Source organism: Portunus trituberculatus, chromosome 34 (genome assembly GCF_017591435.1).
Source record: "Portunus trituberculatus isolate SZX2019 chromosome 34, ASM1759143v1, whole genome shotgun sequence".
NCBI lineage: Eukaryota > Metazoa > Arthropoda > Malacostraca > Decapoda > Portunidae > Portunus > Portunus trituberculatus.
The window spans coordinates 3330001-3347500 of record NC_059288.1 but is presented as its reverse complement, the minus strand read 5'-3'; the positions used below and the strand labels follow the sequence as shown (position 1 = coordinate 3347500).

Here is a 17500-nt window from a genome sequence, read left to right as displayed (position 1 = left end):
ACACACACACACACACACACACACACACACACACACACACACACACACACACACACACACACACACAAATCAAACTTGTCCTCTTCTCGGTTTTTCCTCCTCCTCCTCCTCCTCCTCCTCCTCCTCCTCCTCCTCCTCCTCCTATTACCAAAGCCTATCATATCCGGTATTGAGGAATATATTACAGGTGTGTCGACAGGTAGGACTGAAAATTAATTACCTAGCGACTCAGGTGAGAATGCTACGTGGGTGGAGTGGTAGGTGTGATTGAGGTAATGGGGGTGTGGGGGGGGGAGGAAGGTGATGTATTGCTAAGGAAGGGGTGATTGTGGGTTTCTGTTGGGATTAATGGGGTGAGGTGTGTTGTAATGGTGATGGTGGGGGTGTTTGGGGTGCTTCAATTGTTTCTCGGTTTCAGTTTGTTTCAGTTTCAATTTTGTGGTTGTTATTATTGTCATTGTTATTGTTATTGTTATTACTATTATTATTATTGTATTTTTATTATTTTATATGTTTACTGATTCTTTTTTTTTTTTTTTTTTTGCTGTAAATTGATGTAAAAGTTTGAATTTTGATGATTTGTCTTAAGAAATTACCGATGAATTGCGGTTTTATGACTGATGATAGTGACTAAAGGTTTGGTAATCCTGCTTGCTTGTTAGAGGAAAGTTTAAGTGTTAGAAATTCATAAAATGTTTGAATTATGATGCTTAAGAAATTATGAGTGAAATTGATTTGATTAAAGAAATATTAGGAATCCATATAAATGTTTGAATTATGATACTGTATGTGTGTGTGTGTGTGTGTGTGTGTGTGTGTGTGTGTGTGTGTGTGTGTGTGTGTGTGTGTGTGTGTGTGTGTGTGTGTGTGTGTGTGTGTGTGTATGTGTGTGCGTTCGTGTGTGGGTGCTCAAACAGGTGTTCTCAGGTGAAAGAAAGGAGAAAAGCTCTCACAAAATCAACACAATGTTCGTTTCCTGGGAGTAATGGACACCTTGTATGGAAGAGGAGGAGGAGGGGATGGTGGTAGTAGTAGTAGTGGTGGTGGTGGAGGTGGTGGCGGTGGTGGTAGTAGTGGCGGTGCAGGTGGCGGTGGTGTGGTGATTGTGGTGATTGTGGTGATGTGGACGTGATATCGGTGGCTTGTCATTGTGGTTGAGTGGTGATGATGATGCTAGGTGGTGTTGTGATGATGGTTGAGTGGTGATGATAGTGTAGAGAGAGGAAGAAAGCGAGAAGGTGCTGATGGTGATACAGAATATATGCATTAGGGTTCGCTGGCGTAAAGAAAAGGAAAAAAAAAAGAATAATGTAAAAAAATGTATTAGAATTATCTGTGTTCCTTGCATGTTCTAATTTTCTTCGGTTCAGTTTTGTGCGTGTGTATATTTTGCTGAAGTTTGTGTGTATGTTTTGGTGTTGTATTTGCTCTCTTCCTTTACTTGTTTTGACTGTTCGGATCCCTTTTTTTTTTTTTTTTTTTTTTTTTTTTTGATATTTGGTGTTGAGAAGTGTTTTTTTTTTTTTTTTCTTGCATTGTTTTTTCAGGTTGGCTTGCTCTTTAGTTATGTTTCTTTATTGTCTTTTTATGTTTCTTTTCACATTTCCTTTCTTCCTTTTCTTCTTTCATTCATTGCTTCTTTCATTCTTTCTTTCTTTCTTACTTTTTTCCTTTCTTTCTTTTTCTTTCTTTTTCGTCTTCTTCTTCTTCTTCTTCTTCTTCTTCTTCTTCTTCTTCTTCTTCTTCTTCTTCTTCTTCTTCTTCTTTTTATCATGATCATCATTATCATCACCACAATCACCACCACCACCACCACCACCACCATCATCATCATCATCATCATCATCATCATCATCATCATCATCATCATCATCATCATCATCATCATTTGGCACGAACAGATCTCTCTCTCTCTCTCTCTCTCTCTCTCTCTCTCTCTCTCTCTCTCTCTCTCTCTCTCTCTCTCTCTCTCTCTCTCTCTCTCTCTCTCTCACGCAGGTAAGACTCTGTAACCTGTCCAAGATTACCTGTGTCTTCCTTAATTAACTTGCAAACTGGCTACCGCGGCCACCTGGCGAACCGGACGTGGGTCTTTTGGAAGGAAGTTCAAACCTGCACCTTTCCTTATTAGATTATCGCCTCAATTGATGTTCAGCTCAGGATCTTACTTCGTTCCTCCAAAATCACACGTTCTCTGCACCGATTCATCTGACGTTCGTGTAGTTGCAGTATTGGAAAATAGAAACACTTTAAAGTTTTGTGTTGATTTTTAAGGGTTTCCAGTTGACGTTTATTATATTTGCAGGTCAAAATAATAGAAACACTTTATACTTCAGATTTGTGTTGCTTTTTAGTTACCGTCTTGGCCTATTTAGCAGTGAAGATGTGAAAATGATCGAGAATTATAAAAGCACTAGATATTTGTGTTGCTTTAAAGAGTTTCCACGTAGCGTTCGTCTAGTTTGCAGTGGATAGGTGAAAATAATGGAAAGTAATTAGAAACACTAGATATTTGTGTTACTTGTAAGAGTTTCCACTTAACGTTCTTGTGTTTTTAGTGAAGGGAAAATCATAAAAAATAGAAACACTACTTTATATATTTGTGTTGCTTTTAAAAGTTTTCAGAGAGTTTCATTACTTCTGTGTTTTGGTGTTACGTGTTTTTCCAGGTTTTTTTTTTATGTAAGAAGGGAAAACTGGCCAAGGACAAAATAAAATTAAAAAAAAGCCCACTTAGTTGCCAGTCCCCTTGCAGGTTTATGTGATTTGAATTTTTACTAATATCAAGTACAGGCAAAGAGGAAAGTATATATCTGGAATTGTAGAAAGAAAAGGACAGAGATTAAGAAAAAAAAAAAGGAAATTAGATAGCTGGATTGATTTAACCCTTTCAGTACCATGTCACGTTTTCCATATTCATTCTGTTGCTATTGAGTGATTTTATACTGTCTTAGAAACTTATGGGGGATTAAAACAGCAAACTCTCTGGCAGGCATACCCTAAAGTCATGGTAAAAATGCGTGTCACTATTGAAGGGGTTAGTATACCAGTGTTTTGTAGTTTTGTGGTTTAATTCTTCTTTGGTGTGGGTGAAGATTATTTTGTATCTTCTATTAACGTTTCTGGTTTGGAAATGTTGTCTATATTGATTTTTTTTTTTCAGTTTTCAGTCAATATATTTTCAGGTTCAGTTAGTTATCGAGATCTACGGAAATTAGCCTGTCTGTCATTCATTCATTAATTAATTAATCTATTCATTCATTCATTCATTCATTCATTCATTCAGTCAGTCAGTCAGTCAGTCAGTCAATTAGTCAATTAATCAGTTACGTTATATGCGTTTAATGGAGAGAGAGAGAGAGAGAGAGAGAGAGAGAGAGAGAGAGAGAGAGAGAGAGAGAGAGAGAGAGAGAGAGAGAGAGTCATTTAATCAGTTACGTTATATGCGTTTAATGGAGAGAGAGAGAGAGAGAGAGAGAGAGAGAGAGAGAGAGAGAGAGAGAGAGAGGTTATCTGAACTTCAACATTAGAACTCAATATAGCTCTCACGATTTCTCTCTCTCTCTCTCTCTCTCTCTCTCTCTCTCTCTCTCTCTCTCTCTCTCTCTCTCTCTCTCTATCTCTCTCTCTCTCTTCTCATTCTCTGTTTACAACTGTATAGCGCCGTTCGCGAGTTTTTCTCCATTTTCTTTTATTATCTTTTCGTGTCTTGACCTAAAGTTTACGTCCATTTGCAGTTAAATAAGAAAAATATAGAGACATTAGAGAGAGAGAGAGAGAGAGAGAGAGAGAGAGAGAGAGAGAGAGAGAGGACAGGTATCACGCTCTCAGGTAAGCGGGAGAGGAACAAACATAGGTGATAATTACAGGTATGTGAAGGTGAGGCTGAGCAAGAGGCAGACAGGTGTGGGGGCCAGAGGTGTTCTGAAAGGTGAGGTGCTGGCCCGCTGCTATTCACTGACTCATTAGCACGCCAGATGTGGGAGAAAGTAACATTTGCCTAAAGTAAGATATTAGGATAGGGGAATAAGATAGCGTAAGTGAAAGTACACCTGTATAAGAATGAGATAGTAAGATAGTTGAATTAGATAACACTGTTGATATAAGAGAAACTACAGTAAAATCATGATATAGTAAAGTAAGATAGTAACTCTGGACGATGAAAATTAAGACACGGAGATTAATAATTACAATCAGAAAAAAAATACTGACTGGATTTGAAATTAATGAGCATGGAGAAAAAAATTAAATTAAATTTGCTGGATGTTTCACTTGATATGTTTAGACGCGTGGTGTCCAGAGAGAGAGAGAGAGAGAGAGAGAGAGAGAGAGAGAGAGAGAGAGATTACGTTCTGTTTGTGGTGTATGAATTAATGGAGAGATAAGAAACAGCAGAAATCTTGTGAGGTGGAAGGATGGATGGATGAATGAATAAATGGATAAGTAGATGAGATGATAAATAAGAAAATAATAAAAATCCTTCATACTTGAGACTTGTGTTGCTTTAAGAGTTTCCAGAGAGTTAATGTGTTTTTGTTTTAGTTTTTTTTTTTTTTTTTTTTTTTGTGTGTGTGTGTGAGATTTGAATCTTAAATAGTATCGAAAGAAAGAAAAAGCGTCATGTTATTAAAGATTTGCTCTGCCTCGCTGCTGTTTCGTGAAGTAGCGGTGCTGTTTCCTGAGATGTTTCGCTTCAGTATCACTAAGTTTTCGAAGTAGACGATCTTTATTATTTATCTATTTATCTATGTATTTTTGTATTTATTTATTTACTGTTTATTTGCTTCGTTTTTAGGAGGGTATTATTTTTCAAGTAGCAAAAAAAAAAAAATAATAATAATGACAAGTACACCCCATCCCGCGCTGTTTCACGGTGCTTCGGTTCGACTTTTCAGGCGCGTTTCGTTTAATCTCGCTATACTTGACGTGTGTTTTGAAGCAGACTACTCTTGCTAACTTCTTTATTTTCCTCCACTTGTTTTGTTCGTTTCATCTTGTTTTTTTTTTGCGCTGATTTCATGATAAAGTGTTGAATCTTAGCCGCGTTTCAGTTCAGTCTTGTCAAATTTGATGCTTACGTATGGAAAGGTTTATTAATTTGGGTTGCTTTATTCATTATCTACTGTATTTTAGAGTTTGGAAGCTTATGTATGGAAAGCTTATGTATAGAAAGTGTTCATTAGTCTAGGTTGTTTAATTTCAGTTCAGTCTTGTCAAGGTTTATGCATAGAAGCTCTTGTACGAATAGCTTATGTATGGAAAGCTTGTATCTACTGTGCACCCCTGAGTTATGAAGCTTATATATGGGAAATTTATGTATAGAAGGATTCATTAGTCTAGGTTCCTTAATTCCAGTTCAGTCTTGTCAAGGTTTATGCGTAGAAGGTCATATACGGAAAGCTTATGTATGGAAAGCTTACATCTACAGTGCACCCCTGAGTTATGAAGCTTATGTATGGAAAATTTATGTATAGAAGGATTCATTAGTCTGGGTTCCTTAATTCCAGTTCAGTCTTGTCAAAGTTTATGCGTTTTGAATCTTGTGTATGGAAAGGGTCCGTTAGTCTGAGTTACTGTATTCAATATTCAGTGTGCATCTATCATTTTAGTCTTATAAGTTTTCAGCCGTTTTTTTTTCTCAGTCTTGCCAAATATCATGAATGTTTAGTGAATGATTTCGTTTGTTCATTCTTTGTATTCATTTGATTTCAGCTTTACAATTTCGCAACCCTTTTTTTTTTTTTAGTTTAGTTTAGTTTAGTTTTTTTAATGATTTTCCGAGCAGACCTGGATCTTTTTGTTTTATTTACTTACCAGTTTATGTATTATTTGTCTAATTTATATATTTACATATTTACTTGTTATAGACTTTACTGTGAATTGACTGAACAAGTTTTACGAGCTTTGGAACATATCTAATGAAATCGGTAATTTATAGAAAGGTTTCACTCGCTTCAGCTGTTTCACTATCACTTTGCCTTGTTGCCTCTTCTTTGATTTGTTTGGCCTTTTTAGCCTTTATTTTTTTGTCTGTTTCGTCAAATCTACTTTTGCTTCAGTTTCTCCAAGTATTTATTTTATTTTAGTTTCTCCAAGTCTTTATTTTTGTCTTAGTTTCGAAAGTCTTTATTTTTGTCTCAGTTTCTCCAAGTCTTTATTTTTTGTCTCAGTTTCTCAGTCTTTATTTTTAGCTACATTTTCGTTATCGTTAGTTTTTCCCGAGTTTCACCAAGTCTTACAAGTTTGGGAGTGTGTATCTCATGAGTGTTCAGCACATTATATATAAAGGACTCATTCGTTCCCTCTGCTTCATGCAATACCCACAATGCTTCGCTGCCACTGCACATTTTTTCCAGCCGTTTTTCGCTTTAGTCTCGCCAAGTTTCACGCGCGTTTCGAAGCAGAGGGAACGAGTTTTCGAATCACCACATCACAACCTTAACTTACGGCGCATGACGTCACATTATCGTTTATTCAACACGGAGTTAGTCGTACCAGCAGCTTCCATTAAATCCCGGTGGTGTAAACGATATTTCCTGCGTCCCTTCCCCTTCCCCTTCCCTTCCCCTTCACATTCCCGCCCTTCCTCCTGGGCGCAGCAAGATGGCGGGCCCAAGGCGTCAAGAGGGGCAGTCTATCAGGAATGTTTATACCGGTGTTACTCTTATCATCGAGTCGGTTACAGCGTTACGGAGATTCTATCGGGCCGGTAATTCACACCTGGCGCTAATGTAGTGTAGTTTTGAGAGAAAATCTTTTGTATTAATTCACACACACACACACACACACACACACACACACACACACACACACACACACACACACACACACACACACACACACACATATGCACTTGTATTATATATAAGTAATAATTTTTTCTCTCTAATATTTTTTTCTCTCTCTCTCTCTCTCTCTCTCTCTCTCTCTCTCTCTCTCTCTCTCTCTCTCTCTCTCTCTCTCTCTCTCTCTCTCTCTCTGCATTCCAATTATTGTCTCTTTCTTTCTTTCTTTCCTTTCTCTATTTCTCCTTACTTTCCACTCGTGTTGACTCGAAAGAGAGAGAGAGAGAGAGAGAGAGAGAGAGAGAGAGAGAGAGAGAGTGTGTGTGTGTGTGTGTGTGTGTGTGTGTGTGTGTGTGTGTGTGTGTGTGTGTGTGTGTGTGTGTGTGTGTGTGTGTATTGACGTACCGTATTAATCCTTCATTCTTTTCATTATCAGTACTACATTTTCGTCTAACTCAATTTGTGCTTGAATATTAGGTCAGGATGAATAAATAGGTTTTCTGTGCGTTTATCTACAGTAATGACTATGTTTTGGATTCGTATTATATTTTTTAAAGTAAACATGAGAACAAGTATATATATTTTTTAGCTTGTCATGGTTGAAGGTTAGTATAGTTATTTATTTATTTATTTTTTTTTTTTTTACATAACGGAGGTAAATATAAGACAAATAAACGGTTAGACAGACGTACATTCAGACAGATTTTTTCTTGTCATGGTTATAGAAAGGTTTGTTGGTGGTGTCTCTAATATTCACAAGTTTGCAGCAAAGATAAATATGTGCAGCGACTCGTCACTTTAAAATATTCCTGTTTAGTCTGTGTTTCCCGCCTAGAGTTACATGATTCAGTGTGACAACGAGAATACCTCTTTATGTCCGTCAATTTCACTGTTTTATATATCCAACTTTTTATTTTTTTCTTATTTTTCCCTTTTTGTTGTGTTTTCGTTTCCTATTCTCATTTGTTTTTGCGTGTTTTCCTGCCTAGCGTTACATGATTCAGTGTGAGAATGAAAATATCTCTTTATGTCCGTCAATTTCAGTGTTTTATATATCCAACTTTTTGTTTTTGTTTATTTTTTCCTCTTTATTTTATTTTCGTTTCCTCTTTCTTCTTTTTTTCGTTTGTGTGTGTGTTTTCTGTGATTCTCAAGCTCATTTTTCTCTTTATGGTGTGCTTTATTTATTCCTTTTCCTTTCATTGCTTCCGTGTTCATCTTTCCCTTATTTATACGATATATTTTCTTTTTTTGTGTGTGTTTCTTTTAAATTCTTCATATATATTTTTTTGCATGTGTGTTCTACTTTTCCTTTCGTTCCTTTCTTCTCGTTCTCGCTCACTTTTAAGCTCACGGTAAATTAAAACACTTTTGAAAACGGAAACATCTTTCCTTGTTAATTCACGTTCTACTGATTCACCGCACAGATAACTTCAACAAAACCATCTCATTATATGCACTTTTTACACTAAACATATTATTTGCACGTATATTTTTCCCAGTTACAGTCCAGAATTACACTCGAGGTCGGCTAAATATTCCTTGATCCGCCGCAAAGAGAAGCATAACAGATCATGAGCTTCAGAGATTCGGTCAATAAGCTTCACAAATCATGCTCATTGAATATTCCAGTCTCGCTTTCCTGATCACAGATGGCGCTTCCTCGAGCCCCTTCATCTGTTATTGAAAGGCACGTGCAGTTTCTTATCTTTGTGTTTAACTTTTCATACAGACCTTAACTCCTGTGGTATTCCTTATTCATCTGCTTCCATGTTTTATCAAGTATCATTAAGTAACATATCAAAGACTTGCAGTTTCTTATCTTTGTGTTTAACTTTTCATACACAGCTTAAATTCTGTGATATTCTTCATTCATTTGCTCCTTTGCCTCACTAAGGGTCATAAGGAAGTGTATCAACGTATCGTGTCTTGCATTTGCTTATCTCGTTTAACTTTTCATTGATACTTTAACGCTGTGTGGTATTCTTTATTGATTCTTACGTCTCACTAAGTATCATTCACTATCGTAAGTATCACAGAACAGAACATTTAGGTTTTTTCTTATGTTACACTTATGCTTTCATTTATACCTGGATTTCGTGTCACGTTGTTTGGCATCGTTTATTAATTGTCTCTTTTGGCTAACTTTCGGACCTGCTCGGGAACTGGCATCTAAGTGGGCCTTTTTTGTTTTGATTATATTTGTTGTCCTTGGCCAGATTACATAATAGAAGAATCAAGCAACATGTAAAGTATCATATCCTACTATTTACTTATCTCGTCTTTACGTACTCATTCAAATTTCAACTTCCGTGATACGTTTTATTACGTTTTATCTCTATTAATTTTTTTTTCTCATATCTTGCTAAGTATCATTAAGTATCAAGCTAAGTATCACATCAAGTATCGAGGACTTGCAATTACTTATCTGATATTTAAAAGCTTTCATTCGTATCCCTTTCATTCGTATCTCGATTTTTGTGGCTCGTTGTGTGGCATGTCTATTAGTTTGCTCTTATGACTCATTAAGGACCATTAAGTAACACAGTATTGAAGACCTGCATTGGTTTATCTCATTATTAATCTCTTATATCGATCTAAACTACCTCACTGCGTTGTATTATTTCTTTCCTTACTGTATGTTGTAATTTTCTGAGTTTCCATTTCGTTAATTATCCTCGTATTCTGTATTTACTTATCAGGTTGTATTCCATTTTTCATTTCGGTCTCAGCCACTGTCTTGTGTTGTGTTGCTGCGTCTACTCTTAATATCATGAGGATGTATTTTATTTGCTAATTTATTCCTTTGATTGTGTAGTAATGAAGTTTTATTTATTTATCTTGTATTTCATCTATAATTTGATCTTAGCTTCTATTATATTATTGATAACTATGACGTATTTTTTTTTTTTTCAGTTCTTGTATTTCATTACGTATGCACTTCATGTTCTAAGTATTGAAGATTTGCTTTTACTTATCTTGCATTCAATCTTTCATTTTAGTCTGTGTGATTTTCATTATTGAGTCTGCATCGTTAACAATGTAATGAGCGTTCTAAGTTTATGTATCCCTCCAAAGTACCTCCTTTATCTACTAATTGCCGAATTGTAGCAGTATGTTTCCTTTCTCATTTAATAATAACTATTTGTATTTAATCTTTCATGTTGGTCTTCCCCACTGCCTTGTGTTGCTTTCATTATTAACTATGCAGTGGTTTTTTTCCCCTCTTTATGTGCTCCTAAGTACGTCCACCAGTCGAATTGTATTAATATGCGATCTTCCTCCTTAATCTTAGCTCTTCAACTATGTTCCATCCTTTATTATTGAGTGCATGATGTATTTTCAATGTTCATATATCTCTGAAGTACCTCCTTCATCCATAAACTGTCGAATTGCTTCAATATGTTACTCTCTCTTCTTAATCTTAACAACTAAGCTGCGTTCCTTCCTTTATAGTGAAACGTATGATCTGTTTTCAACGCTTTTATTTTTCTGAGTACCTCTTTTATCCAACTGTTGCATTGCATTAATATGTTACTCTCTCTTAATAACACCAACTTACTATCCTCTGTTTATTATTAACCATACCGTGTGCTTTCCCTGCTCTGAATATTGCACTAAGTAACGACTCCATCTTTTACTATTTATCGAGTGGTATTAATATGTTAGTTTTCCTTCGTGTCTTGTTGGAATGAGTTCATCAGGTGGGTTAGCTGTGTATTATTAACCAGGCAGTGTGTTGCTCTGCTCTCATATGCTGAGTAACGAGGCTGCCCTGTGTCCCTGTGTCTGTCCAGCGAGTGTGCTGATGTGTTGGTTTCCTCCGTGTTTCGCGGGAGGGAAGTGGCGAGGTGTTTGTGACTCATCAATACTTGGAGGTGTTTTGTTATTGATTCATTCCTGTTGATGCAGTTTAGATGGAATTGTCATTCATTTCTCGTATATTTCAGTTTGTATCTATTCGTCCTCTTTGTAGCTTTACTTCCTTTGACACAATAACACTTTCTTTTTATAGATGTGAGATATTGATACATAAATACATCAGATAAACTAGATGAATAACCTCAATTACATGATAATCTGCATGAATATTGATGTCTTGATAACCTTGCCTTGCCTTGCTTTTATTACTAATCGCTACTTCGACAGCTGACATTCTTTAATAAAAATAAGTATCTTCACAAAACAAGTATATTATTCTTCAGTGTATCTTACTGTTATTATTATTATTATTATTGTTGTTGTTGTTGTTGTTGTTGTTGTTGTTGTTGTTGTCATTGTCATTATTATTATTATTATTATTATTATTATTATTATTATTATTATTATTATTATTATTACTACTACTACTACTACTACTACTACTACTACTACTACTACTACTACTACTACTACTACTACTACTACTACTACTACTACTACTACTACTACTATGTTGCTGGTTTCCCCTGTTACTGTTTTCCCTGTGATGTCGTTGTGTTCTTATTTTCACTTATTTCTTCATTATATTTGTTATTTCACCTTTTTATCATTTACTCCTTATTACTTTCCTTCATTTTCTCCTGTACCATTATCATCCAAATCACTTCTTAACTTTTTTTTTATAAATTTGTTCATCTATTATGTTTTAAATGTTCTTTTACCTTGCCTTCCATTTTTTTCACTTATATTAAAGAAAACTTCCTGAGAGTCTATTCTTTGCTGTATTTTACTATTTTCATTTACCCTTTACAAAAAACAAGTTATTTTAAGATTGCTCCACAGATATTTTCTTTATCTTTTTCTTTTCTTTTTTTTTTACTCTTGCCATCGTAAAAAGAGCAGGTCCCTTTAGAAGTCTGGCTGTAGAATTGTAGTGTATTCCTTTAGCTTTTGTTCACAGGTCAGTTTATATTCTTTACCTCCCCTTTCGTCCTTTAGTCGCCAAAGGAAACATGTTCTGTATGGGTGTGTGCTGTGTTATCTTGATCCTCGTCCAAGGTGTAGGTAGAGGAGGTGTGTACTCCATAGTCTATAGTGAAGGGTTTCATAGTGTAGGAGCAGTGTGAAGTATGGGCGTGTTGCGTGCAAGTGTGTTTGTTGCGTGCTGGTGTGTTGCATGGGTCCTGTGTTGTTCCTCTCCTGTTTTTTGTTTGCAAGTTTTTGTGGTTGTTGGGATGAAGTGTGTGTGTGTGTGTGTGTGTGTGTGTGTGTGTGTGTGTGTGTGTGTGTGTGTGTGTGTGTGTGTGTGTTCATGTGTGCGTGCGTGTGTGTGTGTTCGCGTGTGTGTGCACACACACACACACACACACACACACACACACACCATTGATCTTTTTTCAGTAGTGTGTGTCTAAGTGACCTTACGATGTTATTGTGGCTAATGTTATTGTTTGTTGCATTATAATCAATTGATTTCATCCTTATCAGAATACAGGGAGATGAAAAAATTATAATTAACTGGGTAACAAATTTATTCCACTTACTGACAGACAGACAGCAACGAGACCTGACTGACAGTGCCGACATGCAGGAGACACGAGCGTCCTCGCAGAGTCCTCTCACTGTCTTCTTGGGGCCCTTGCACTTGTTTCTCATCAGCTGACCTCGTGTCCTGGCGTCTCGTCCTGCTCTCGCTTCTTCTTTCTTTTCTCTTCACGTTCTCTTGGAGTGGGTTGGTCGCTGTTGTGTCGTGGCGGTTCTCGGTTCGTTGTTGTTCGTTGTGTAAGTGGTATTAGTAGGTAATAATAATGATAAAAAAGAAAAAACAAAAACAGGTTCTGGCTTGATAACATGTGAGTCACTCGTCTCCACTCGGCTGTACAGACAGGCATGCATACACACAGACAGACACAGACGCACACTGACCACAGTAACACAAATAACACCGGCGCCGCCCCTGCGATGTGTCCTTTGCGCGGCACTGTGCGCGGGGGACGGCGGGCTGTCCGGAAGGTTAGGGGGAGGGGAGACACACTGAGCGACACTGACGAACAGACGGATGGCGGGGAGACATGCCGCGCAGCCAGGCCCTGCCCTGGACACGCACAGGGCTGGGCGGCCCCTCGGGGCACACTCACCAGAAGTGGCGACCGCACGTCTGCGCTGTCGTTCCGCGGTGTGAAAAGGGCGGCGTGGGGGCGGATTCCTGTGGGGCGCCGTAGGCAACCCAGCCTCGCCCTGAGTGACGGCCGGCGCCCCGGGGCTTAGGTCACGCCGGTGAGGCCCACGTCCAGCGGGAGGGGCGGCGGCCGCGCCAGCACGGGCGTGGGCTTGATGGGTCTAGGCGCGGCAGGGGGTGGCGGCAGGGGAGGCGGGAGCGGCGGCGGGAGGTAGGTGAGGGAGCCTAGGAATGGCGCGGCGCCCCAGGCCCCTTGGTACAGCAGCGGCGATGGGTATAGCAGCGGCGGCGGCAGGCGAGCCAGGCAGGGCGGAGGCAGCAGGTGTAGAGGCGGCGTGAGCTCTCCAGGCGGCTTGAGGGGCGGCGGCATGAGCGGCGGCGGCACCCGCGGGGCCTCAACGGTGCGCTGCGCCGAGCTGATCTGCGCCAGGCCCGCCTCCATGGCGTCCTTCTCGTCGCGGGGAATCTTGAATCTCTTTCTGCGGCGCAGGAAGCTGCCGTTCTCGAACATGTTCATGGCGGAGGGGTGCAGCGTCCAGTAGGCGCCCTTGCCCGGCCTGTCGGGGCGGCGCGGGATCTTGATGAAGCAGTCGTTGAAGGAGAGGTTGTGACGCAGGGAGTTCTGCCAGCGCTGCGTGTTCTTGCGGTAGTAAGGGAAGTTGTCCATGATGAACTTGTAGATCTCGGCCAGCGTGCACATCTTCTCGGCGCTGTTCCAGATGGCCATGGCGGTCAGCGAGATGTACGAGTACGGCGGCTTCTGCTCGCCGTAACTCTCACGTGTGGGCCGCGGCATGCTGGCGCAGTGGGGCGCCCCTGGGCTGAGGGCCCGAGGTGTGCCTGGGAGCGCCGCGGGCGTGGGCGTGTGTGCAGACCTGGGAGCAGCGGCGGGCGCACTGAATGTTGCAGGTGCCGCTGCAGGTGACCGCCACACCAGTCACGTGACTACAAGGCCGCCGGTGAGTGGCGGGCTGGGTTTGGTGGGCGGGGCCACGGCCTGCATGACCAGCCTTGCATGGCGGCCGGGGCGTGGCTGCGGGGGCGTGGCAGGGCACGGGCGTCCAGGCGGCGGCGGGGCAGCTGAGGCAGAGGCGGGGCAGCGGCGGCACGCATTTACATACAGATGATGTTACCTGGCCCCGCCCCGCCCCGCCAGCACCGCCCCGCGACACCCCGCCCCGCGTCACCCTGCCCCGCCCCGCTTGCCCTCCCGTGCCCTGCGGGGATCACCACCACCACCACCGCCGCCGCCTGTGGAGGTGAACAACACGATCCCACACCACCGCCACCACCACCTCAACCGCCGCCGCCGCCGCTGCCGCCCCCACCCGGGCACGCCTCACCCCGCACTGCTCCCCAACAACCACGTTCACCCCGACATACGAGCCTCGGAAGGCGCGGACGTAACTCTATATGCTGCTCTGTTATTCTCGTATGGCAGCGCCTGTGTGGTGGTGTGGTGGTGTCGCGGTGGTGGCGGCGCCTCATCATCACAACTTTATCATGACACACCTCATCTGATTCTCCAACTGTAACCTCATAATGTACTGGCCGTGGTGGTGGTGGTGGTGGTGGTGGTGGTGTGTCTGTCATCAATGCACGTCTTCCACACCACCTCCACCACCACTGTTGCTATCTATGCACCTGTCATTACCTGCCTCCCCACCACCACCACCACCACCACCACCACCACCACCACCTGTCTTCATTAAGCTGTTTTATTTACACTTCTATCTTTCCTTCCACCATGTATTTTACACCACCACCACCACCACCACCACCACCACCACCACCACCACCACCACCACCACCACCTACTACTACTACTACTACTACTACTACTACTACTACTACTACTACTACTACTACCACTACTACTACTACTACTACTACTACTACTACTACTACTACTACTACTACTACTACTACTACTACTACTACTACCACTAAAGCCTCACTGGATATTTAACGATAAGAAATCAACTTTTTTTTTTTCTGCTATACGAGCGATATTATTTGAGAGCGAAATGTGAGGCGGCGAGGAGGGATTAAGCACGATGAGAAATGACTTTTGCGAAACCCTAATGAAATATTTCGTTCGTTTGTGTGTAGCTTGAGAAATTTGAGTCCGTTGAGCGAAATGAAAGGAGCAAAAGGAGAAGGTGGAAGTTTATGCAGGTAATGAAAGAGACAATAATTGAAAGAAATGAATATGTAACTACTGGATTAATGAAGAAAGCTTGAGAAATATTGACAGGAATGTACTGCCTAGTTAAAGAAAGGAGATACTAGTGTAATAATTAAATAAGTAACTGGATTACTGATTAGTTTATAAAAAGGACAAAAAAATAGTGATCTTTATAAGTAAACCTGTGTCATATTTTGAGCTATAAAACTAAAATATCACCTACTACTACTACTACTACTACTACTACTACTACTACTACTACTACTACTACTACTACTACTACTACTACTACTACTATGATTACCACCACAACCACCACCAAAACCGCATTACTGTATGTACAAACTGAAATATGCAAAGAAGAAAAAAAGAAGAAAAAAAAAAAGAATAGAGGAATTGAAATGCAAAACTGGAAAAGGGGGGAGTGAAAAGAAGAGTGAAGCGGAAGGGTAATAACATGTGATTAAAATTTTCCTTCGCGTGGAAATGAAAAAAAAAATGAAGAAAGAAATGTGACAGAAGAATGCGCAGGGAAAAAGAGAAATAAAAGAGAGAAATAATAAATGAGAAAATAATACAAGAAATAAGAGGACGTTAGTGGTTGGCAATGAGAGAGAGAGAGAGAGAGAGAGAGAGAGAGAGAGAGAGAGAGAGAGAGAGAGAGAGAGAGAGAGAGAGAATCAAAACTTTCTTTACGTCAACTCAAATCTCGAACACACAAAAAAATAGAAATAAATAAATAAATGAATAAATAAAGATAAACAAAAACAGAGAGAGAGAGAGAGAGAGAGAGAGAGAGAGAGAGAGAGAATAATAAGTAACCTGAATTTAAAAGTATCGAAGTAAATAATCTCTCTCTCTCTCTCTCTCTCTCTCTCTCTCTCTCTCTCTCTCTCAGGTTGGGCAATTATCAATTATCAATTATCAGCGGTCGTAACTCTTGACAACGCGACCTGCCTTTAGTGAGCACCGTTGATACGAGTCGCGTTGTGGTGGCGTTATGCGCGTTGCCTTCCCTCCTCCTCCTCCTCCTCCTCCTCCTCCTCCTCCTCCTCCTCCTCCTCCTCCTCCTCCTCCTCCTCTTGCTGTGGTTGTTATTGTTCTTCTTGTAGTTGTGGTCGTTTTCTTTCAGATTGCTTCTTCTCTTCCTCTTCCTTCTTCCTCTTTATTTGATCTTATTTTATTGTTTTTGTTGATTCTTTTGATTTTTTTGGGTGTTTATTGCATTTATTTATTTATTTATGTATTTATGTATTTTTTAGTTCATCTTTGTTTTTGTTCTTTTCTGTTGTTGTTGGTCTGTATGTTGACTTTCGAGGGTCCGGGGAGGTTCAGAGAGAGAGAGAGAGAGAGAGAGAGAGGGACAGGCAGGTTGCAAAGGTAGGAGGAAGGCCAGGTAATGCAGCAATTATCAGTTTAGGACGGATGTTACGCCCTCTCTCTCTCTCTCTCTCTCTCTCTCTCTCTCTCTCTCTCTCTCTCTCTCTCTCTCTCTCTCTCTCTCTCTCTCAACCTAACATGATCATCAAAAGTCAAAATGCAGACCTCTTTCGTTTTTTCTTTTCTTTCTTTCTTTCTTTCTTTCTTTCATTTTTACTTTCTTTCTTTCTTTCTTTCTTTCTTTCTTTCTATCTATCTTTCTATCTATTCTTTCTTTCTTTCTTTCTTTCTTTCTTTCTTTCTCTCTCTCTCTCTCTCTCTCTCTCTCTCTCTCTCTCTCTCTCTCTCTCTCTCTCTCTCTCTCTCTCTCTCTCTCTCTCTCTCTCACGTCGTGTTTCAATGATGTGTGTGACGTTTGGTTTGTGTGACGTGGTATTAACAAACTGGTTTCAGATGTTTTTTCTTCTTTTATTTTCTTGTTTGTTTGTTTGTGAGCGAATTGTTTTGGTGATGTTTGATGTTATTTTTGTGTGTTTTATTTTTTCCGTTTTTTTTTTTTTTTATTGGTATTGTAATATATATTTTTTTATTTTGTCTGTTTTGTTTCACTTCGTCTCTTTGTCTTTGTGTTTTTTGCGTCCATTATTCCCTTATTTATTTATTTATTTATTATTGTTTTTCTGGCGTTTTATTTCTTCCCTCATTTATCTCCTTCTCCTTTTTCTTGTTATATTTCTTTATTCATGTTTTCATTGTTATTTTTCTTTTCCTTTGTTTTCTTTTCTATCCTTATTCTTTTTCTCATTGTAACTTCTCATTCTTTATCTACTTCACCCTTCCTCCTCCTCCTCCTCCTCCTCCTCCTCCTCCTCCTCCTCCTCCTCCTCCTCCTCCTCCTCCTCCTCCTAGTAAGGGTGTTATTGCGAGGTGGCAACAGTGTGGCAGATGAGGTGGATACGCTCTCGTTGGTAATATTGTTCGTTACGCTACACCTGTTCAATGTGTACCTGTGGGTGTTGTTGTTGTTGTTGTTGTTGTTGGTGGTGG

At 40.1% G+C, this 17500-nt stretch overlaps 2 protein-coding genes across 2 annotated transcripts in view; one reads left to right on the top strand and one right to left on the bottom strand.

Annotated features, from left to right (window-relative positions):
- Positions 1 to 17500, top strand: part of LOC123512598 (sperm-associated antigen 1-like) — a 199171-nt gene that overhangs the window by 23711 nt on the left and 157960 nt on the right. The window lies entirely within an intron of this gene.
- LOC123512600 (fork head domain-containing protein FD4-like) lies at positions 12221 to 13808 on the bottom strand. The gene has a single exon (XM_045269029.1). It carries the CDS (start codon positions 13679 to 13681, stop codon positions 12971 to 12973), a length of 711 nt encoding a protein of 236 aa, XP_045124964.1. The 5' UTR covers positions 13682 to 13808; the 3' UTR covers positions 12221 to 12970.

Excerpts from the sequence above, each read along its gene's own strand:
- LOC123512600 (XM_045269029.1), bottom strand. The coding sequence starts at position 13,681 with ATGCCGCGGCCCACACGTGAGAGTTACGGCGAGCAGAAGCCGCCGTAC.